The 21,653-nt window shown below is 50.7% G+C and overlaps 8 protein-coding genes across 8 annotated transcripts; 4 read left to right on the forward strand and 4 right to left on the reverse strand.

Annotated features, from left to right (window-relative positions):
* The first annotated feature begins 136 nt into the window (after window positions 1-136).
* Window positions 137-2,886, forward strand: P174DRAFT_440891 (putative ATP-dependent RNA helicase DBP6). Its single transcript, XM_024827164.1, has 4 exons — window positions 137-499; window positions 538-2,661; window positions 2,686-2,746; window positions 2,768-2,886. The coding sequence occupies exons 1-4, from the start codon at window positions 185-187 to the stop codon at window positions 2,770-2,772; spliced, it is 2,505 nt and encodes an 834-aa protein (XP_024682224.1). The 5' UTR covers window positions 137-184; the 3' UTR covers window positions 2,773-2,886.
* A 204-nt stretch (window positions 2,887-3,090) lies between these two features.
* On the reverse strand, window positions 3,091-4,277 carry P174DRAFT_503498 (putative phosphatidylserine decarboxylase; the record flags this gene model as incomplete). The annotated part of the gene is made up of 4 exons (XM_024831166.1): window positions 3,091-3,147; window positions 3,203-3,371; window positions 3,427-3,907; window positions 4,037-4,277. The coding sequence occupies 4 exons, from the start codon at window positions 4,275-4,277 to the stop codon at window positions 3,091-3,093; spliced, it is 948 nt and encodes a 315-aa protein (XP_024682225.1).
* A 1,019-nt stretch (window positions 4,278-5,296) lies between these two features.
* Window positions 5,297-8,005, forward strand: xlnD (beta-xylosidase XylA; the record flags this gene model as incomplete). The annotated part of the gene is made up of 2 exons (XM_024830757.1): window positions 5,297-5,882; window positions 5,906-8,005. The coding sequence occupies exons 1-2, from the start codon at window positions 5,628-5,630 to the stop codon at window positions 8,003-8,005; spliced, it is 2,355 nt and encodes a 784-aa protein (XP_024682226.1). The 5' UTR covers window positions 5,297-5,627.
* Window positions 8,006-8,149: 144 nt separating this feature from the next.
* Window positions 8,150-13,168, reverse strand: P174DRAFT_450609 (putative ABC multidrug transporter). Its single transcript, XM_024828954.1, has 4 exons — window positions 12,900-13,168; window positions 10,201-12,842; window positions 8,471-10,148; window positions 8,150-8,404 (listed from the first exon to the last, which is right to left on the reverse strand). Exons 1-4 carry the CDS (start codon window positions 13,001-13,003, stop codon window positions 8,302-8,304), a joined length of 4,527 nt encoding a protein of 1,508 aa, XP_024682227.1. The 5' UTR covers window positions 13,004-13,168; the 3' UTR covers window positions 8,150-8,301.
* Window positions 13,169-13,453: 285 nt separating this feature from the next.
* On the reverse strand, window positions 13,454-15,339 carry P174DRAFT_388415 (uncharacterized protein; the record flags this gene model as incomplete). Its single annotated transcript, XM_024823407.1, has 4 exons — window positions 13,454-14,511; window positions 14,573-14,650; window positions 14,705-15,186; window positions 15,253-15,339. The coding sequence occupies 4 exons, from the start codon at window positions 15,337-15,339 to the stop codon at window positions 13,734-13,736; spliced, it is 1,425 nt and encodes a 474-aa protein (XP_024682228.1). The 3' UTR covers window positions 13,454-13,733.
* A 708-nt stretch (window positions 15,340-16,047) lies between these two features.
* P174DRAFT_430630 (uncharacterized protein) lies at window positions 16,048-17,505 on the forward strand (the record flags this gene model as incomplete). Its single annotated transcript, XM_024825644.1, has 1 exon — window positions 16,048-17,505. The coding sequence occupies one exon, from the start codon at window positions 16,048-16,050 to the stop codon at window positions 17,503-17,505; it is 1,458 nt and encodes a 485-aa protein (XP_024682229.1).
* A 516-nt stretch (window positions 17,506-18,021) lies between these two features.
* Window positions 18,022-19,363, reverse strand: sur2 (sphingosine hydroxylase; the record flags this gene model as incomplete). The annotated part of the gene is made up of 2 exons (XM_024825645.1): window positions 18,022-18,611; window positions 18,673-19,363. 2 exons carry the CDS (start codon window positions 19,361-19,363, stop codon window positions 18,022-18,024), a joined length of 1,281 nt encoding a protein of 426 aa, XP_024682230.1.
* Window positions 19,364-20,142: 779 nt separating this feature from the next.
* On the forward strand, window positions 20,143-21,590 carry P174DRAFT_440899 (translationally-controlled tumor protein). Its single transcript, XM_024827165.1, has 4 exons — window positions 20,143-20,542; window positions 20,672-20,951; window positions 21,020-21,179; window positions 21,236-21,590. Exons 1-4 carry the CDS (start codon window positions 20,528-20,530, stop codon window positions 21,318-21,320), a joined length of 540 nt encoding a protein of 179 aa, XP_024682231.1. The 5' UTR covers window positions 20,143-20,527; the 3' UTR covers window positions 21,321-21,590.
* Window positions 21,591-21,653: the final 63 nt, after the last annotated feature.

The following is a 21,653-nucleotide window of genomic DNA, read 5'->3' on the forward strand; positions in this document are numbered from 1 at the left end:
AGCTCTAGACTTGGTTGATCCCTGAGGCCCACTCCCTGGCGGCATATGGGGCGGTGTAGGAATTCTGCCGGGTATGCAACAAAAATATCCCCGCGGAAAGAAATCATGTTCGAGAAGAATCTCACGAAGCATTAGAGCCTTAGCAACCACAGCAACCGGCAATTCTGCCAGCTCTTACTGGATCATGGCTGGCGACAAACCTGCGCATCATGCGTCAGTGAAAAAAGATTCAGCCACTCCACTGAGCGCGAAGAAGTCTCACAAAAGGAAGAGAGAATCGGATGGCTCCCCCATTGCTACATCGACACCAACACCTACCAAGAAAGCAAAAAAGACTCAGATCCTTTCGCCAACCGCCGTCCGTTCAAAAGAAAAGCCAAGAAAAGAAAAGCGGAACAAATACTCAGAAGAGGACGGTGTTCGCGAGGAAAAGACCAAGAAAGATAGTGCTGTCTCGCCGATCGGCAGCAAAGCGAATGCTAGGAGCTCAGATGATAAAGTCTCCAAGTCTAAGAAGAAATCAAAGGGCGAAAAAAGACGGCTTCTGAATCTAATGAGGGGTCTGCACATATGAAGGGACCGCAGGACGACTCGGACGACAGCTCGGAAAGGAAAGAGGACAAGGCCGGCAAAGCGTTGAAATCCACCAAAAATTCTAAAGATGAGAGCGGCACAAAATCTGAGAAGAACAAGTTTTCCGGCATTCTGTCCAAGTTCGAAAGATCCGCAAAGTTGAAGGAGGCAGCCAAGGCGAAGAATGACAGTACGGATAACGGGACACTCACAGGACCGCTTACCGCAGAACCCGTCGTTGCACAGGGCTTAGAGCCTCTTCCACAACCTAAACAAGTTACTGAAGAAACTGAGAAACCAAGCTATTCATCTCTCCCTGCCTGGTTAGCCAATCCCGTCAGAGAGTCGGCAAGCAAACGCGCCAGGTTTTCGAAATTAGGGATCGAGTCAAATCTTCTTCGCCTGCTCGAAGACCATGGATACAAGGAAGCTTTTGCAGTACAATCTACGGTTATCCCACTGCTTCTGCATGGCCCCAGGAGACACCCGGGTGACCTTTGTATATCAGCCGCTACAGGTTCGGGAAAGACATTGTCGTACGTACTGCCTTTGGTCACCGCGCTGAAACCGACACCGGCACCCAGAATGAGAGGTCTTATTGTAGTGCCCACAAGAGAGTTGGTGAAACAAGCCAGAGAAGCCTGTGAGCTATGCGCTACTGGTTCTGGACTTCGTATCGGTTCTGCGGTGGGAAATGTGGCGATCAAGGACGAACAGCGCACATTGATGCGTGTTGACCAATGCTATGGACCTGAACTTTCGAAGCAAAGGCAGACTGTCGATCTCACTGGAGAAGATTGGACGAATTTTAGTCTCATGAACTATATTGCAGAGGCAGGAGACTTGAGCGAGTCATTGCCAGGCTACGTTCAGAGGGCGGAGCCGAACATTGATATCTTGATCTGTACTCCGGGTCGTCTCGTTGACCATCTGCGTTACACTAAGGGTTTCACTTTGGAGCACCTTGAATGGCTGGTCATTGATGAAGCAGATCGACTTCTGAACGAGAGTTTTCAGGAATGGGTTGATGTTGTGATGAATTCCCTGGATGCCCGCAAGGATCCTAAAACCTTCGGCTCCAGCGGTAAATTTATGGCTGAGCTGGGGCTTCCAATTCAAAGCAGAGAACCCCGGAAGGTCATTCTCAGCGCCACAATGACGAGAGATATCTCCAAGTTGAATTCTCTACGACTGGCAAATCCGAAGCTGGTGATCATTGGTTCGGCAGAGCCTACTGCAACCGAAGAAGCAGAGCACGATAGCGTCCCTGCAACGTCTGATGGACAATTCACTCTGCCCTCTACCTTGAAAGAGTACTCGGTATCTGTCGGCGATGGTTCGCAAAAGCCGCTTTACCTCCTTCAGCTGTTACAGTCTCATATCAACCCGGACACACAAAATCAACGGTCTGTCGAACGTTTCTCGAGATCTTCGAACGGAGAAGCGTCAAGTTCAGACGATACGAGCTCTGATGAGTCGGACTCTGAGGACTCGGACTCCAGTGATACCAGCTCGGACAACACGAGCTCTGACGAGTCCAGCTCAGATGAATCGGATTCAGACTCCTCAGAAGACGATAGCTCATCAAGCGACGAACCAGACTCGTCTGACGTATCCATGTCATCTGAGAGCGAAGAAGAGGAAAAGGATGTCTCTCATCGTGGACCTGCAAGAACGACAGTTCTCATCTTCACCAAGTCATCTGAATCCGCATCACGTCTTTCTCGCCTGATTTCACTTCTCGACCCGTCGCTTGCGGACCGCGTCGGGACGATTATCAAGTCTAATAAATCATCAGCCTCTCGGAAAACGCTCACTGCCTACAAACGAGGCAAGATCTCTGTTATTGTCGCTACAGATCGTGCTTCTCGTGGTCTCGATCTGGAGTCGTTGACTCACGTCGTCAATTACGACGTTCCTCCCAGTGTTACGACATACGTGCATCGTGTTGGACGTACAGCAAGAGCAGACAAGGAGGGCTCGGCCTGGACGCTTGTTGCGCACCGCGAGGGCCGCTGGTTTGTCAATGAGATTTCCAAGGGCTCGGATGGCAAGATTAGGCGGTCTACCAAGGTGGAGAGGCTGAATGTGAAGCTGGACACCACGGCCGAGATCAAGTCGAGATACGCAGCTGCGCTGGACACCCTTGAGAAGGAGGTAAAAACAGGCGGGAGTCAAACTACAAAGCCCAGAGCTTAAGGCTTAGAGCATATAGCAAGCCTGTGACGCATTTGAGGCGTAAAGCATATGTAAATAGCTAATTAAAGCGAGCTGCATCCGAATTTCAATCAGAAAACTCTCATACTTGCTCGACCTGGGATTGAACAACTTTGCAAGGCGGATTAACTATCCCGAGATCATTAGGTACAGCAAAGGAGTATGTCCCATCATGACTTGCCTATCAGTTAGACAGCAAAAAAGACCCGACGCCGTGCTTGTTCCCTTGCTTCTCCCGCAAAGGTGGTTAAAAGAAACATGTCGCCCAACAAACTCCATGTCCGCTTCCTCTTTGACCGTTTAGCGTATCCTCCTGGAGAGGAGCATGTGACTAGACATTTTAAAGGCTTGCTGTGACTACATTTGTCGCAGTATGCCCTTTCTGCGTCGCTTTCCCCAAGCTCATACCCACCTCAACATCCACCATGATCTGCTGATGGCTCAACTTCTCCAGATCCTCGTCGAATCGAATCCGATCTCTCTCGAAAGCCACTAGGATACTTGAGCCGCCAAATTGGAAAAGCCCGATTTCATCGCCTTTCTTCACATGGTGTCCCGCAGTCATCATTTCCTCATTGAATCTACATACCATGTCAGTTGTGCCATTTGACTTCCCTTGCCAGAAGAAATACTCACTCCACGGTCCCGACATCAGTAGCACCGATGGCCACGAAAAGAACAAGCCCGAAATCCTCAGTCTCAATGCACACACAGCACCGCGCATTCTCCGTCAGGATGTTGACCGAACTCTGCAGCGCCACGGGATCAACCTGGAAGTAATCCCCGGGAATCTGCTTATACCACTTCACCTTGCCTTCGACGGGGGAGTGGTACCGATGGTAATCCTGGGGACTCAGACGGAAGCTTGCCACCGCGCCGTTCTCCCACGCCTTTGCGCGGTCCTTGTCTTTAATGAGATTGGCAGTGGTGAACTCGGAACCCTTGATCCAGAGCCTGCGAGTAGCTTCGACGGTTGGATAGACGACGACTCGTGAGTCAGCAACGACGGTGGCCTTTGTGGGGTCGTTCGGTGCATGGATTGGTCGTGCGCCGGGGCGTGCTTCCGCACGAAGAAGTCCTCGAATGTCTCGTATTTCTCTGGATCGGATGGGTCGAACTTGGACATGTCGATTTGGTAGAAGTCGATAAAGGATTTTATCTGATTGTGGGATTGGGGTTTCCCTTCTTTGCGCCCTTGAATACAGTCAGGGGTTGCAGAACTTATTCTTGAAGGATATAAACGAACCTGCAGCGAGGTTCTTCTCGTGCGTATACATTCGGATGAGATGAGTCTGATCAATCCATTCTATCAACGGGTTGAAGAGTAGCAGCAGCTTGAACTTCTTCCATAGTGCTTGCTTCTCGCGCTTGTATTCGCCGGTCTTGCGGTCGACTGTCATCCATCCAACTTCGCGATTCTGGATGAGCTTGGTGAAGGCGAACACCTGGTCCACCAGCTGGTGGATATAGTCGAAGATGCCAGACATTGGAACGTCCTTGTTGCAAAATGAAGGTTGGATACTCTCATCTGAGCTGTTTTGACGAAGCGCATAACTCTTTGATATCTACCCCTCTACCAAATATTCGTCTTGCTGTGTTTGGAGTGATGTCATCGCGATGTCAGATCGCCTTCAGCCAGTTGATGATGCTTTATTGGTAGGGCGGCGCCACGTGACTGTCCTGAAATTGATGGGATCCATGGGTGCAATGGTGAAACTGCCCTTTGTCCCAAATCATGATGTCCATACAATGTTAAACAGCCATAAGTTACAACGTCCACCTCCGTCACCCACTACTATATTTTACTCACATTTATCCCCCATATCATACTAATCCAGAAGCAGTAAAGCGTGGGCGGATAAGAATTTCCCGAGATTCCACCAGAAGCTTAGTTGCATCGTCCCCCTACCATGATGATCCATTACCTCTATGGCAGTGATGGGCCTTTCCTGTTGCTCTTCGGAAGCTACGCCTTTCTACAGCCTTTCGTTATCGGCTAAATAGACTACCTGCGGAGAGGGTCAGTCACTTGGTGAATCTCCTTGGCTGTCGTAGCTCGATAGCCGTAGTAATGGCAGTGGGTCAACTGCAACGAGACGGTGATGATAATCATGCCATTGTGGTTACATTAATAATGCTCGGTCTCCGTCTCTGGCTTTTTCAGCCTGAAAGCTCGAGCTGGAAGTTGAGCTTTGCCGTCCGCTACACCCGGGAGTTTCCCCTGCGTTGGTAATAAGATGTGGTCTACGGTATGTAAGGCCACGACTCTGGGGTCTGCTGAATATCACAGGACCGCTTGACGCACTGTACTTGCTCATTCAGTCTAGACTAGACACATGCTGATTTGGAGCATTTACAATCACAGAATTGTTCCCCCGAACTTGATTTTGTCTCAGTGCTCTCTAGGCAATCAGTCCACTCGTCTCATTGACAGTTCCATAGGAACAATGGGAGATTGACACGGACTGGAGACACAATTGACATCATCATTCAGGTTTAAAGTCAATTCAGCCTAAACTGCAGTGTGAATCGGTGAACTTATTGTTCATTCTCTCATGTCGGACAGTCGGAGAATCCCCGCGCTCCGCTCTTTGCTCAGGATCGGCTGTGGGACCTGCTGAATTCGGGCATCCGCATGTGGGGGAATTCGGGGAAACAAGTCTAGACGCTAGGGACTCCTCCTCCACGGCACAGATGGAGTACAGATGCCGACTAGGTAGGAGGACATACAGAATCCTTTCTGCCGGTGTTGCCGAAACCTACTATAAATTCAGCAGTTCATCTGCCGACTCCATAATGCAGGAGATCAACTTCCAAGTCTCTTGGATGCTCGCAACATGTCGGCTGCCAAATCTATTGCTGCCGTGCTGGTAGCTCTGTTACCTTGTGCGCTCGCTCAGGCGAACACAAGCTACGTTGATTACAATGTGGAGGCGAATCCTGATCTCACCCCTCAGACGGTCGCTAAGATTGACCTGTCCTTTCCCGACTGCGAGAATGGACCGCTCAGCAAGACTCTAGTTTGCGACACGTCTGCTAGGCCGCATGACCGAGCTGCTGCCCTGGTCTCCATGTTCACCTTCGAAGAGCTGGTGAACAGCACAGGGAACACCAGCCCTGGTGTCCCAAGGCTTGGTCACCTCCGTACCAAGTATGGAGCGAGGCTCTCCATGGACTTGACCGCGCCAACTTCACAGACGAGGGCGAGTACAGCTGGGCCACCTCGTTTCCCATGCCTATCCTGACAATGTCGGCCTTGAACCGAACCTTGATCAACCAGATCGCGAGCATCATCGCGACTCAGGGACGAGCTTTCAATAACGCTGGGCGGTATGGGCTGGACGTGTATGCCCCCAATATCAACACATTCCGGCATTCTGTTTGGGGAAGAGGCCAAGAGACCCCTGGAGAAGACGCTTACTGCCTGGCGTCGGCCTATGCGTATGAGTATATTACTGGTATCCAGGGTGGTGTTGACCCGGAACACCTCAAGTTGGTAGCCACTGCCAAACATTATGCAGGCTACGACATTGAGAACTGGGATGGTCACTCGCGTCTGGGCAACGATATGAACATTACACAGCAGGATCTTTCCGAATATTACACCCCTCAGTTCCTTGTTGCAGCCAGGGACGCCAAAGTGCACAGCGTCATGTGTTCCTATAACGCGGTGAACGGGGTGCCCAGCTGCGCAAATTCGTTCTTCCTACAGACCCTCCTCCGTGACACATTCGGCTTCGTCGAGGATGGTTATGTGTCCAGCGACTGTGACGCGGCGTACAATGTCTGGAATCCCCACGAGTTTGCGGCCAACATCACGGGGGCTGCGGCAGACTCTATCCGGGCAGGCACGGACATTGATTGCGGCACCACTTATCAATATTATTTCGGCGAAGCCTTTGACGAGCAGGAGGTTGCCCGTGGGGAAATCGAAAGAGGCGTGATCCGCCTGTACAGCAACCTGGTGCGTCTCGGCTATTTCGATGGCAATCGAAGCGTGTATCGGAACCTGACTTGGAACGATGTCGTGACCACAGATGCTTGGAATATCTCATACGAAGCCGCTGTCGAAGGTATTGTCCTGCTGAAGAACGACGGAACCTTGCCTCTTGCCAAGTCGGTCCGCAGTGTGGCATTGATCGGCCCCTGGATGAATGTGACGACTCAGCTGCAGGGCAACTACTTTGGACCAGCGCCTTATCTGATTACTCCATTGGATGCCTTCAAAATTTCTGACTTGGACGTGAACTACGCTTTCGGCACGAACATTTCGTCCCACTCCACGGACGGGTTTCCCGAGGCTTTGTCTGCTGCGAAGAAATCCGATGTCATCATCTTCGCGGGCGGAATCGACAACACTGTCGAAGCAGAAGCCATGGATCGCATGAACATTACATGGCCCGGCAATCAACTACAGCTCATCGACCAGTTAAGCCAACTCGGCAAACCGCTGATCGTCCTCCAGATGGGCGGCGGCCAAGTCGACTCCTCCTCGCTCAAGTCCAACAAGAACGTCAACTCCCTCGTCTGGGGTGGATACCCCGGACAATCCGGCGGCCAGGCTCTCCTGGACATCATGACCGGCAAGCGCGCCCCCGCCGGACGACTCGTGGTGACTCAGTACCCAGCCGAATACGCAACCCAATTCCCAGCTACCGACATGAACCTGCGGCCGCACGGCAATAATCCCGGCCAGACCTACATGTGGTACACCGGCACGCCTGTCTACGAGTTCGGCCACGGGCTCTTCTACACGACCTTCAGCGCCTCCCTAACTGCCGCAAACAAGAACAAGACCTCCTTCAACATCCAAGACCTCCTCACGCAGCCCCACCCGGGCTTCGCAAACGTCGAGCAAATGCCTTTCCTCAACTTCACGGTGACGATCACCAATACCGGCAAGGTCACTTCCGACTACACTGCCATGCTCTTCGCAAACACCACCGCGGGGCCTGCGCCATATCCGAACAAGTGGCTCGTCGGTTTCGACCGGCTGTCGAGCCTCGAACCACGCAGTTCACAGACTATGACCATCCCTGTAACGATCGACAGCGTCGCTCGTACGGATGAAGCCGGCAATCGGGTCCTCTACCCGGGGAAGTACGAATTGGCGCTGAACAATGAGCGGTCGGTTGTCCTTCGGTTTGTGCTGACGGGCGGAGAGGCTGTGATTTTCAAGTGGCCTGTAGAGCAGCAGCAGATTGCGTCTGCATGATGGCCCAAAATATGTGTTGAGTATCTTGAATGGGAGAGGATGTGGAATGAACTAGATGTGTAAATATCAGAGTTTCGCTCTAGATTAAGACTTTGTATCAAGCTTCGTGGCTTTTGTGGCTTGCTTGGCTAATACTCTTTGACAGGAGTTTTAGCCTAATTAGAGAGTTTATATGCTTTGTTTGATACCAAACTATTCTTTCCGGTATAGCATCTGAGCACTTCATTTCATGCATATATCTACACTTCGATAAGAATAGACATGGCCAAATATGGCTGCGCCGGCAATTTGAATAATCACTCCCTTACCATCTGAACCAATTCATCATACTCCCCTGTATTCTTCAACATACTCCAGAAAACGCCTTGCCTCTTAATCAGATTCGCGGGTGAATCATTTCTTCCAAAGTTAGCCTCTGTAATCAAACGCAATTGATAAGCAAGAAAGAAAGTGGGAAGGACATACTCAATGATCTCCCCCTCAGCCATAACCAGCACCCGGTCATAATCCATGATCGTCCGCAGGCGATGCGCAATCGCGATGATCGTCGAGTCCGAGAACATACTCCGTAGCAGCTTCTGCATGTGCATGTCCGTCTCGTGGTCCACGGACGCGGTCGCCTCATCCAGCAGCACGACCTTGGAGCGGCGACAGACCGCGCGCGCGATACTGAGGACCTGTCGCTGGCCCTGGCTGAAGTTTTCTCCGTTGGCCGCGACAGGGGTGTCGAGGGTGAGGGCGCGGGTTGGGGGTTTGTTGGTGCCTGCTTCTCCGGCAGGGCCGCCGTGCACTTGGATCGAGGTGCAGGCTGATAGGGCAGAGTGCAGCTCTGTCTCGCTCGCTTCGCCGAATGGATCGAGGTTTGATTGCACGTCGCCGGAGAAGAGGACGGGTTCTTGAGGGATGAGGGTGACGCTTGTGCGGAGGCGATGCAGGCGGATCTGGCTGATATCCAGACCGTCGATTGTGATGCGGCCGGAGGTAAGGTTGACGAAGCGGAGCAGGGAGAGGCCGAGGGTGCTTTTGCCGCTGCCTGTTCGGCCTACAATGCCAATGCGTTCGCCAGGATTGGCCACGAAGGAGACGTTTCGTAGGACGTCCGGACCTTCGGGCTGATAGCGGGCCGAGACGCTGTGAAATTCCACTTTCCCGAGTGTTGGCCAGCTGGCAGGTACAGCGTCCGCTTTGGCGCGTTCCTTGTCACTTAGTTTCTCTTCGGGCTCGATCTCCGCGTATTCGCTTATTCGCTGGAACGAGTTGAGTTCGACCTCGAGTTCGTTCATCGTGCGGACCAGAGTCAAGATCGTCTGACTGAGGCCAATGGCGTTAGTCAATGAGAACCCAACGAGGCCCGCGGAGCCGGACCCGAAATACGCAACGCATCCCGCCGATGCTGCAACGGACGCTGCGCATAGATCTGATCGGACTGAAACCCAACGGTTGCAGTTGTACTGGGCTTCTGCTGAACGAGCATGAACTGCAAGCTTTTCCGCCAACAGCGTCTGAAAAACCCCGGTCATGCCTTCTCGCGCTCGAATGACAGTCATGCCAGCCAGAGAATCGGTGAAGTGAGAGAATATGGGAGAGTAGTTGATCGAACATAATCTCTTGATGGAAATCTGGGCCCGAGTGTACATCTCCCCAATGAAAAAGCCTATCGTGCAAACCACAGCGGCCGGGAGCGCAAAGATCGGCATGATCGAGGCGATACTCGCTATTCTAAGCAAGAAGCGTAGCCCATTTTCGATGGACATGCGCAGCCAATCAATCAAAACAGTATCCATTGACCTGGTGTCATTTCCAAAGCGGTTTATAGCACGCCCGATGGGGTTCTGGTCGAACCAAGAGATCGGGGCAGAGAGTACTGCTTCCACCAGTTTCCTGTGCATCTTCTTGGCGGCCGTCCAGCTCCCATATTGATATAGAAGATTGTTCGTGATTTGAAGGAGGAGAAACGAAATGATCGCTGCAGCATACACGGCTAAGTAGAATAGTGAGTTAGGATGTTCATATTTCTCATACGCGCTTGTCCAAATAGACAGCCAGTATGTGATTGAGAAGTATGCAAATTGCACTGAGACAGTTGCTAGCAGCACGGTTATCGCATAGAAGATTCCACCAAACAACAGCATATAACGCAAGACTGCAGAAACATTAGCGTCGATGGTTCCATTACTCAACTGGCGTAGACTCACATAATGTACGTGGCACGCGACCTGTAGCTGACATTTCTTTGACAAGGCGATCTGTCTGTACAGACTGGTCTGCGCGAACGTTGGGAAAGACATTGATGGTGGCTTCCGATTCGGTAGAAGACCCTTCTGCAATTGTTGGAGAACCGCTGATTGCTGCGTCTCGTTCTGCCCCTTCGGCGAGGTCTGATACACTCTGTGTGTACGCCTTGGAGGACTCAGAAGCAGTCTTAATTACGGAAGCCCTGCCATGCTTGAGCTGAACAATTTGATCAGCATCCTTCAGGGCAGCTGGCAGATGCGTGACAAGTACAACTGTCCTGTCTGCTAACAGACCACTGCGGAAACACTTGTCATAAACGAAGGTGGTTGTATGTGTATCTAGTGCGGAAAATATGTCATCCAAGAGCAATGTAGATGATCTCGAATACAGTGCCCTGGCGAGAGAGACACGTTGCTTCTGACCACCTGACAGCGACGTGCCTCTCTCACCCACTAGAGTGAGATCACCAGCGGGAAGCTGCTGAAGATCCTGGATAAGACCACTGGCTTCAATGGCAGTATTGTAGCGGGCCTCATCAAAGGAGCTGTAAAATATTATGTTCTGTCGAATGGTGTCATTCTGCAGCCACGGCGACTGTGGTACATAGGCCACATCCTGAGGGCAGGTAGCAGTTCCAGACTCCAGTACAGTCTCGCCTAACAACGACAGCAGTAGAGAAGTTTTCCCACTCCCAGTTGGGCCTGCCACGACATTGAGGGCATTGTGCTTGAAAGAAACTGAGATGTCGTGTAAGCGGAAATCTGCGATTGGTGTTCGCCGGAAAGTTGCGTGTTTGAGCTCCAACGGTCCGTCTGGATGACGTCTGATCTCGCCTGCTGTGTCAAAGAAGTGATCCACTCGACGAAGCGACTCCGCACCCTGGGCCGAATATCTGCTGATATTTGAGAGCCAGACGAACTGAGAACGCAGTGTCTCCATGATTGACAAAGAAGTGAAGGCAACCGGAGCCCGTAGAGGATGGTCCGTAAATAAAACTACGACAGAGAACATGACAAGCAAGCTCATCATGGGTAATAGATCACCTGCCATAGAAATGGCGGCGGCAAAGACACTTCGCCTCCAGAGGCGTCGTTGCTCCACGCTTCTGATCTCATTGATTGAAGCCACAGCAGCTGGCTCCCATCCGAAGAACTTAAGGGTTCGGATAGAATTCAAGTACTCTGAAATCCTGGCAAGACGGACGTCAGTTGCCCTCATCACTGATTGTTGGATACGTGAGACCCTGCGCGATGCCAGAGCTGGAAGCGGAGTCAAACAGCACAGCGTCAGGACGCCGAATAAGGATGGCCATCCGAGCATCCGGTAGAGAAAGACCGTGGCAATGGTAGTGGATATCGGCACCGCAGTAGCTACATAAAAGATGTCCCGGGAATTGTATATAGCATCAACATCGTATGACATCAGGCTAGTCAAATTAGCTTGGCTAGATTTCGATGTGAGCTTCGGAGTATGTGCCTTGTGTCTCCCCGGCTGCTGAGGGCATGGTCTGCCATGTGGATGTACAGAATCATCGTAGATATACGATCGCATAGCGGTGTGATAAATCTCCTGGACAAGCGAGATATTGACGCGGACAAGGAGCCTTGTGGCTGTGAAGATGTACTGTTGATAGCAGAAAGACCGCATCATAGGACCAATGAATAGCAGACAAATCCACAGCGCAGGATGCACGACTGCGCCAGTCGGATCTTCCAAGTATGCCAGCAACCGCAGCATGGAAAATGGAGCGAAGAAATCGGCCATAGAAGTAGTCGCAGCCCAGCAAACCATACTTTTAATCTCCGTCTTCAACAGTCTGCACAGAGTCCGAAACGTTTTCCCGCCTTTTCGGCGCTGCTCCTTGATCTTCTCCAGCCAATTCAGTGGTTCGTCATATGAGGGAAGCGGCGGCAAGTCATCCATCGCCAGATCTCTCTGGCAACCACGAAAGATCACATAAGTGATCCACTCATAGGAGCAATAGTATGAGAACAAAGAACACGTTTCCTCCGGCGAAACACCCGCCTTCACCTGTGCATCATGGATTTCGGCATCTGAGATCAAAGGCCGGGGTCGAGGACTCGCAAGCACAATTACCAGCATAGCAGCCACGCAGGCTAGTGAGGCACTTGCAAGAGCGGTTGGACGATAGGTCGAGCCAACAATCGCCATTGGGACAAGATCCTTCACAATTGCTAGAAACAAAGCCACTAAGGTCATCATGTTCAAGTGGCGATAGAAATGAATCCAGTGAATAACACCCTGGAAACAAAGCCTCGCAACAGCCAATAATACAATGTAGCTGAAGAATATTAGCTGTTTCCAGTCTCTTCTGCGATATGATTCACCCAAACTCAGACCACAAGCTGCCATCGCAGCCGCCAGGTGCGCAAGAGCAAAGGGTACGGGGACAATTGTCTCTGAAACAGCAGAGGTAGCATCATCCATGCGGCCACGAGACTTCCTCTTGAAAAACCAAACAGCATAATGAAGACATGTTGATAGGATGATCACGAGGCATGAAGCAGAGACCGCCCCGAGGTGCAGATTTCCACTGGCCACGAAGGCGGACAGTTTCTGTGTGCGATATTGCCAGAGAGCTCTGCATTCTTGCATCAGTTTCAGGCAATTACTAGGAGGACACAAAAATTAGACGTACCTTTGCACTTGACCGCTGTCCTCAAAAGCAGAGATATCTCCATCCACGAACTGCGATGTCATGGGAGATATGACATATTGCGAAACCCCAGGCACAAGCTCCATTGCGGGCGACTGCGACACGGGAAAGCAAAAGCTTGCTTTGTTTGTTAATATTCACTACCTGACAGGCATCAAGCTTGGCTTTCTGGGACAAAGCAGAGATCCCCTGTGTAGTGAGTAGTGACTGATCGCTAAGCGACTGCCATTTGAGGTTGAGTTTATTGCTATTGCACCCCGTATCGACAAACTGATGATTTATCCATCGTACAAATAGCCGCAGCACGGCACAGATTCCGATACTAGCCAATGGTTTAACCCCGATCGAAAGCAAAGAAGATAAGCAATCGAATTGTGGAATGGCTGGCTACAATACGACCTGCAGCTTGACCGGAGAAGAAGTTTTGGCGGATGTCTCCGACCACGGTGAAAGGACGGGGAAGAGTCATTGGGTCGGAAAAACCACGAACGGGCAAATCCACAATTGCAACCCTTTAACTCTGGAACGGGTCGAATGATGAGTCCTGGGCTCCGATCAAGGAAAGATAAAAGGCTGAGCCTGAGAGGAGGAAAAAGTGGATGGACTCACTGGCGACTACCGACAGCAAAGGCCTTAATGAGCGTGCTTTCCAAAACGATATTTATCCTTCGCTAACAACAATGCTGATCAGTCATAACATATACGTTAGACCGCTGACTGCCTATCTACCCAAGACCCCTGGTGAAACAAGCTTTGGAAGAACATAAGAGAGCCATGACCGAGAAAATACTGGACAAGAACCGCTTGATGACACCATCAGGACCCGTCTATTGGTGATGCACCATTTCGATACAGCCACAGCCGGCTAAGCTCCTTGACCTTCATCTTCCTCCTGAAAGAGCCATCTGACTGGAGTAATGAGACATTTGCGTTCATCTCATCATATGGAAGGTCAATGTCGTGATGGCCATCCCTGTCTTCAGTATCTGTCCCGTCTGCTTTTAGCCTGTTTAATTCATCAGGTTGGACTTCCACTTCCATCTCCATGAAATCGTTCGTGTCCAGGGTCTTCATATCTTTTCCTAGCGTGAACATGGTATCCAGATGGTGCTGGATGAATTGATGACCGGAACCAGGCCGCACAAAGACTCGTCCCATGTATCGATTAGGGATATTGGCAAAGTTCAATATCCCCCAGACGCTAACAAAGTCCTTGGAGTTTGCATAGTGCTCAATTCGACGAATGGTCTTTGTCCCTATCGTTGCCGGGCTGAACTGTGGAGTTTCGCCTTCAGCTTCATTCCGATGAGCTTGAGACAATGTTTTAAACGGATTGTTGAAATGGTTCGCCGCGTTACCAAAAGTATAGACCTCGAGGTCCTGCAGTAACTCTCGAGGCATCTCATCCAGCAGCCAGTCAATGACCAAGCCTCCCTCAATTCCAGCTTGGCTGTGAAGAATGAGGATCACCTTCTTGTATTTCGGATTCAACAAGTCTTCCTTGATGATCGCGTACGCGTCTCTCACGTCCGAGGTCGCGTAGGAGAAATTCCTTTGAATCAAGCACTCGATGATATCGAAAATGATCCCCATGCTACAATTTTTGGAGTTGAGTCACCAAAACCACACTGTTGACGGTGGCATAGAAAACCTACGTTGGATTGTGAACGCCGGTAATATTTCTGCCAAATGTATATGCCAGCCGGTCAAGGTTGCTCTGCAGCCAGTGATGTCTTAAAGCAGTCAGATGAGTTGCATAATCCCTGGCGAGATATTAGAGGACTCACCCGGCTCCGACCCCATTAATGAAGACCCAGTGCTCACGGTCATGTTCCGGACGATGTTCGACGGGAACTTGCGACTGCAAAATCCTGGCACTCCCATTCAGAGCAAACCTGCAAACTACCCAATTCAGAGCCAAAGCGACTGTCATATAAATCCCGATCCCCAGCGCCGGGAAGGCGAGAATAAACAAAATAGGCAGTGACACGAGAAAGATGAGCTGATAGACAGCCAGAAATATATGTACGACGATGTCCCATAAATTTTCCTTGGACGGATAGAGTTCGTCCAAGGCACCAGAGTTCCATGGCCTCAAGGGTAGGATTATACCAGGCAGGCTCCAGAGGCTCCGTAGGAACAGAAGGATGTCAGCCCACAACAATTTCCATGGCGATGCTGTGTATGGTAAGGGCACCTCTTGTTTCCTCTTGGATTGGGAGGGAAGATATGTGACGACCATACTCGGGATAAGTATATGCTTGGTGATCTATATCAGGCTATAAAATGCATATGATGGATCGGATCATATCCGAGGTTTGATGCGTTCGTGGACTCGGGAGTATCGAGAGTATCGAAGGTATTCATATATTTTGTTTGTCCAACGGAAGGTCAAGCGCGCACGGCCTCGTGATGCGATCATCTACACACATTCCGGCTGTGTTCATGGGCTGAAGGCTTGGCTGCCCTACCACGCTCGAGTCATGAGCAACATACCCTGGTCAATGGTCGTTTGTCCCTCTAAAAGCGATCGAGGTTTCAATCTGCAAGACATTTCTAGCATGTCTCTCTCAGTGATGACGCTGACCCGGGGTGTCTCACAAGATATGTTCGCCCTCATGGAGATATTTATCGGGCTATTCAGTCCAGCGGCTAAGCGAAAGAACTACAACAAAGAAATGATGGATACAGAATATGTTTCTGGATCTCAATACCTCACGGCGTGTTCTTTGTTGACCTTGTCTTAGACACTTCTTTGACCACTACAAGGCCGAACAGAGACAATGGCATTGATAGCAGAAAGCCTTTGAGGCTTTTCCCACAGGTATAAAATGGCTTCTCCATACCATGCTCATCTTTGCAAACCATCTTCTCGTTATCGACCAACTACAACATCATCAACTGCTCCTTCACCGTCATCGTCAGAACTCCGATCTTGTCCTTCCCCAACGACAGCACCTTACGCATACCTACACGACAGCAGAGAGACAATCCTGTGCGTTCTCGAATTCTTATCGCCAACTTGAAAGAGACTTGAAAGAGCAGAGGCCTGCTCTATTGACACTTCGTCAATATCGCTTGAACGCATTATCCAAAGCTGCTAAAGAGATTGAACAGGACCCAAACCAAGATGCAGCGGGCAATTCAGATGAGGTACCCTCTGATGGCCACTGACCTCAAGAAATCCCAATTGGCAATGCTAATTCAAGTTCTGAACTTACAGCATTCGGTACACTATACCCACGACAATATGGGACGCCTTCTCGAAGTGCGCAGCGAGCTGATCCACCACGCCATCAAGAACCTCCCGTCTGAGCTTCGGAAGTCCACATTACTCCAAATCCTGCCAGATTCTGTCATCCGCGCCGCGGAGCTGTGTCCCTCGCACCGGGGATTCAATCCGTATGTCATTGCGAATATCTGCAGCCTGATCAGAAAGGAAGTCACTGAGCATCTGGACGTCGTTGACTGGTACTCAGACAACCTCGACCAAAGCCATGTCAGGCTCGTGCGCGCGCTGCAATCCATGCAAGGCATGTGGTCTCTGGTCCCGCTGGGTACTCGTCCTCCGCCGATAGCTCCGGCACCTTACCAGGAGAACAGATGCGAAGCATGTATCCTGGCAAGGGTAGTCCAGGAGCCGATGTTCCTGCAGAACCTGCGCGTCGCACTCATCAGTCGGACTAGAACTAGATCCAAACATCGCGCACCGAGGCTGCTGGCGTTCGTGGACCAAGCTATCAATTATTACGGAGACCGCGCCTTGCAGTACTGGCACGCAAGCGGTCAAGCCGCATTTGATTTCAAAGCTGCCAGAAAAGCGGCCGTGAGAGCGTACAAGAAACGCCCGGAGCGCATTCATCGCCGCGAGGACTACACTGATCACCTGCGCAAGCATCCGAAGAACAAAGGCAAGTCTATCAGAATGGAGCCCGGACAGCCAGAGGCAGCTGGATTCGTAGAGGCATCCGGCTATGCAATTAGTCGACGCAGTGATGATGCTGATATGCAATCCATCGTCGTTTACATGGACCACAGCACCGCCGAGCAGCAAGGCTTATACCGAAACCCCAGCCAAAGAGCAAAGGTGCACTCTCACCGCGCTGAAATCGTCAATGAACGGGACACGATCGCCGACGAGATCATCGCGACCTACGAAGCCTTCGGAGCCAGAGACTGGGCACCCCGTTCCACCACGAACCTGCCAGCCGGAGTGCCGCCTGTCCATCCTCTATCCGTCCCCAGGGCGGATCACTCGGCGATCTCAGCGTCCCACTACGATGAGGACCACCCCATGGGCGAAGCGAGCTACATGCCTCCGCGCAACAACTCCAACTGGCAGAGTGCCGCCAACGGAGCGGCTCTCAGCACCTTGGACGCCCTGTCGAAGGAGGTCGAGGGCCTGACACTTGGAGGATGCCTGGGCGAGAACACCGAAGAGCGTGCGGGCCGATACTGTGATCTGCTTAGCCCTGTGGCGTATCACTCTGACTCGGAATATAGCGAGGCATCTTGGGAGGACGCCCCCGTGTGTGAGGCTGGGCCTGGGGACACCACCTGGGACCTTGTGTGCAAAGAGAGCTATTGAGAGCTTTTTTTCGACTCAGTGGCTGGGGCAGTGCCCGAGGTCTGTCGTGCGTCGAGTGCTCGCATAATCCACGGAAAAGGGAAGCATTGGAGGGATTGAGGACTTTTGACGGGAATGAGTATGAGGGCGATCGGGAGATTGACTTTTCGGGGCTCCGAGGAAACTTGAAGGGTGTACATCGAAAGCAAGAGAGATGAGAGGACTCGGCAGAATGTTAAGGTTTTGTTTCGACAGCAGTTTCGGACTTTGGGAAGTGATTTGAGAAATATACACATTGCATTGAGTAAAGATATTCATCAAAGAAAGCTCATGATATAGGCCAAAGGACCAAGAATGCATGATCCACATATTAGTACAGCATGATTCAGTACAACGTAAAGGATGGCTAAAAGTAACCTCTTTCGCATCGATCGAAGACGTCCAGCAGCTTCAGTTCTTCCATGCGTGAGTTAAAAAGACGTAGAAGTATTATAAACTTATTAATGCAAATTCCGAAATGCATCCGATGATAAATAATCAGGCCTGAAGGACACTGCTGGTCACTCCATGATTAACACCCTTTAGACCGTCGACATGGGGAGACAAGGTCACAGTTTTTCGGCGCAAACGTGCTCGAGCGTTGGAGTCGGCTGGCGCGTCTGTCGACACGACTGGGCCCTCATACGAACTCTCTTCATTTGAAGATGCTGCAGCTGAAGAGGCATCCTGATCGAGTTGTTTCTGTGCCGCCTCTCGAGATCTTTCGTAGCGGAGTTTAACGTCACCCTTCCACTTAGTATTAAAAAGACCATCCCAAAAAGTGAAGAATGGTTGAGAGAAATTCGTCTTGATACCCCAGCTTTGATGGTGAATGTCGTGGTAGGCAGCATTGTTGTGAGTAAAGTGTTGCAAAGGATCCCAGGGGAAAGCATAGCCGCAGTGATCGTCCACAGTCTTGATGGTGGAGCAGGTGAAGAACCACATGCTCTGACGGTTCGTCATGCGCGTTGCCAGAAACGCAATGCCAGCACCAGCTGTATCAAGAAGGAAGCCTTCCACCGGGTGATTATAGAGTGCGCCGAAAGCGTATGGGACATAAAGGCGATGATGGCGAGAGTGGAAAGTGACTGTAAACTGTTAGTGGGATCTCCCCCGAGTGACCTGAAGCTTCATAATCAAAGTACATACCGTAAAGCCAGCGGTTCAGATGCATCGCACGGTGGAGGAAATATTGCCAAGTATCGACGATAAACACTCCCACTGTGAATTGTACCGCAGGGATAAAGTACCAGTAGATGAAACTGGCCATTGACAGCTCCCAATTGGTGAAAGCAGGTACGACCGCTTCAATACCGCTGTCCATAACAAAAGACCGAGTAACTCCGGGATATTGTCCGCCAGCTAGTACACCAGCTAGAATCGCATGACCGTTTTGAGACAAGCTACGTGATAGGCCCAAAGCATCGACACCGAACACAGCCAACAGACGTGGGATTGCCTTTTGAGCAAACCGAAGGCGGCGAGCCCACACGGCAACATCGTACTCCTCTCTTCCAATGTATTCCACGTCGTCAAAATAGCTTACCGACATGCCAGCCAGTGTTTGAATAACCTGTTGTAGAATGACATCTCTGACCACATCCCAGCGCGAGACCTTATTCCGCTTCAAAACCTCGGCCGGAGTGTGCAGACGATACTGTGGGAAAAGATCGTAGACATCGACGACATGGTAAACCATAGATAACCCCCAATATGCGACAATTGGCAGAATCAGAGCAAGAATATTGTCCGGGATCGGCGCAAGAAGAGGTGGACGGGGCGTCAGAGTGTAGCTCGGCAGAGGAGGGTAGTCATACTCGGCGGATGCGTTGACTGCCATGGCTTGACTGTTACGGCGTCAACGCCAAAATGCGTAGAGGATGAGGATGGGCGCAATGTGATGAATCCAAGAGATCAACGCATGGGTCTGCGAAATCAGGCGAGGAGGACGGAGGTTGCAGCGATGGCCGTCAGGAGTCAAGCTGCGGATACCTTTAGGTGAAGGCCGGAGATACCGGAAAGAACCGTGGAAACAAGCGTACGGAAGGCCGGACTTTCGAGGATGCGAAGAGCCTGAGTAGGAAGACAGGAAGCGATGTCGAAAGAATCAACAGTTGGTCGGGAGTCCTTTTTCCCTCAAAAGCGGTCCGCCACAGTCAGGGGACGCGCTGCAATAGGCACAACTAAGTTACCACCGAACCGTGGATGCTGAGTCAATCGACCAATTCTGGCGAGGAAGGGACTTAAGAAATCGATGTTCACCTCAGTCAAGAATGAACAGCTCTAAGAATATGGAATAAATAAGAACCGGAGCAGGTGCAGAGATTTGGAGGACAGGATAAAAGGCCCTAGCAGACCATCGCGATAAGTAGTAGATCGTCAAGTGGCACCACAAGAACTCAGATCCGGGCCGCCGACTTATCTAATCAACTGGAGATCAGATGCTGGGTAAAAATGTATTGTACGATACACCAATTTGTACCGCGCCGAGGCAGAAACCCCAGTGTAACTTATGTACTGTAATTACCATGACATACCGTTCAGCCAGGAAGTGCCCCTAATTGTCTTGATCCTTGAGGCAGTCAAACCACCCTCTACAGTGCTACACTCTGGCCTGAGATGTGGACCGATCTAGCGGTTGCCACAGACTCTATCCCAGAGACTATCTAGATCTTGCCCAAATTCAGGACTAACCGTTCTGGCGTGGCAATTCTACTTGGTGTTCCATCTGTCAAACTGCTGGGCCAGACAAGTCCACCAGTCCCAAAGAGGCTTAGCTCTATTTTGCCCTCGAGAATCGTAGGTGAAAAAAAAAGAACCCCACCAAAAGTTGGAACGGGCGCCACTAAAAACTTCTATTTTACCCCTCTTTGGGTTCTTTTCCAGCTACTGTTTTCTTCTCTTCCTTCTCCTTCTCTTGATCTGTCCAGCCGTGTGCCATTCTTCTCTATCTTCATCCTTTCTTCTTTCGTTGTGAAGCCTTTCTCTCATCACATAATTCAAAATGATCATTTACAAGGTATGTACCTTTGCTTTGGACCTTACCCCACTATTTATGTTGGATGTGGCATGAATAGCAGCAGTCGGATTGTCCACATGGCATGCATATAGGCGCAAGTTGCTGACGGACGTTCTTTTGCTTGTATAGGATATCGTCTCTGGAGACGAGGTTCTCTCTGACAACTTCAAGATCAAGGAGGTCGACGGTGTCCTCTACGAGTGCGACTGCCGCAAGTACCTCAAGCGGAAGAACGAGGACGTCCAGCTTGAGGGTGCCAACCCCTCCGCTGAGGGTGGTGATGACGATGCCGGTGGTGAGGGTGAGGAGGTCATGGTTCACGACATTGAGGATCAGTTCCGTCTCGTTTGGCTGAAGACCGAGGAGGGCATGAAGCCTTCCAAGGATGCCTTCAAGAGCCACCTGAAAGGTATGTCGCTCATCTTGAGTCTACCATTTCTGGCATTTCAAGCAGTCTCGCTGACACTGGGTTTCTAGTCTACATGAAGAAGGTTCTTACCAAGCTTCAGGAGAAGGGTGCTCCCGCGGAGGAGATCGAGGCTTTCAAGAAGGGTGCCCCCGGCGCCGTCAAGAAGATCCTTGCCAACTATGACAACTACGATGTACTTATGGGCCACTCCATGGACGGTGATGCTATGTATGTTATATCCTCCTCTGTGATGCAACAGACAGTCCTTACTAACTCATTACTAGGCACGTCCTGATTGACTTCCGTGAGGACGGTGTCACCCCCTATGCCACTCTCTGGAAGCACGGTCTCGAGGAGATGAAGGTTTAAATGTTCTGCAGTTATGAAGAATCTCATGATCCAAAATTAGGGAATTGGAGTCCGCGGTTGTTTCTAATTCAAGCATACTGATGAGATTGAGTGCTATTTGCCTGATCTCTGAAGTTTATACCACGCATCCAGCTATCTTTCTGTTATAGCTCCTCTACACCGCATCTTCCATATCCTTCCAATATAGTTACGCCTCATGAATCCCATATCTGTTATGTCCTATCCGCCTATTGGGTACTTGAAAATAGAATTATATCTCTATCCTTTAGCCTCAAATCGTTATCATGAATTTCTATATATACAACAGTAAATTCTGAGCCTATGTACAGTGTA

Source organism: Aspergillus novofumigatus, assembly GCF_002847465.1.
Source record: "Aspergillus novofumigatus IBT 16806 chromosome Unknown P174scaffold_4, whole genome shotgun sequence".
Taxonomy (NCBI): Eukaryota; Fungi; Ascomycota; class Eurotiomycetes; order Eurotiales; family Aspergillaceae; genus Aspergillus; species Aspergillus novofumigatus.

Excerpts from the sequence above, each read along its gene's own strand:
- P174DRAFT_440891 (XM_024827164.1), top strand. The coding sequence starts at position 185 with ATGGCTGGCGACAAACCTGCGCATCATGCGTCAGTGAAAAAAGATTCA. Across the intron at positions 500-537 it reads CTAGGAGCTCAGATGATAAA|ACGGCTTCTGAATCTAATGA; the intron begins GTCTCCAAGTCT and ends GGGCGAAAAAAG. Across the intron at positions 2,662-2,685 it reads CCAAGGTGGAGAGGCTGAAT|ATCAAGTCGAGATACGCAGC; the intron begins GTGAAGCTGGAC and ends ACCACGGCCGAG.
- P174DRAFT_450609 (XM_024828954.1), bottom strand. The coding sequence starts at position 13,003 with ATGGAGCTTGTGCCTGGGGTTTCGCAATATGTCATATCTCCCATGACA. Across the intron at positions 12,843-12,899 it reads GACAGCGGTCAAGTGCAAAG|AGCTCTCTGGCAATATCGCA; the intron begins GTACGTCTAATT and ends GCAAGAATGCAG. Across the intron at positions 10,149-10,200 it reads TCGCGTGCCACGTACATTAT|TCTTGCGTTATATGCTGTTG; the intron begins GTGAGTCTACGC and ends ATGTTTCTGCAG.
- P174DRAFT_440899 (XM_024827165.1), top strand. Across the intron at positions 20,952-21,019 it reads CTTCAAGAGCCACCTGAAAG|TCTACATGAAGAAGGTTCTT; the intron begins GTATGTCGCTCA and ends CTGGGTTTCTAG. Across the intron at positions 21,180-21,235 it reads TCCATGGACGGTGATGCTAT|GCACGTCCTGATTGACTTCC; the intron begins GTATGTTATATC and ends ACTCATTACTAG.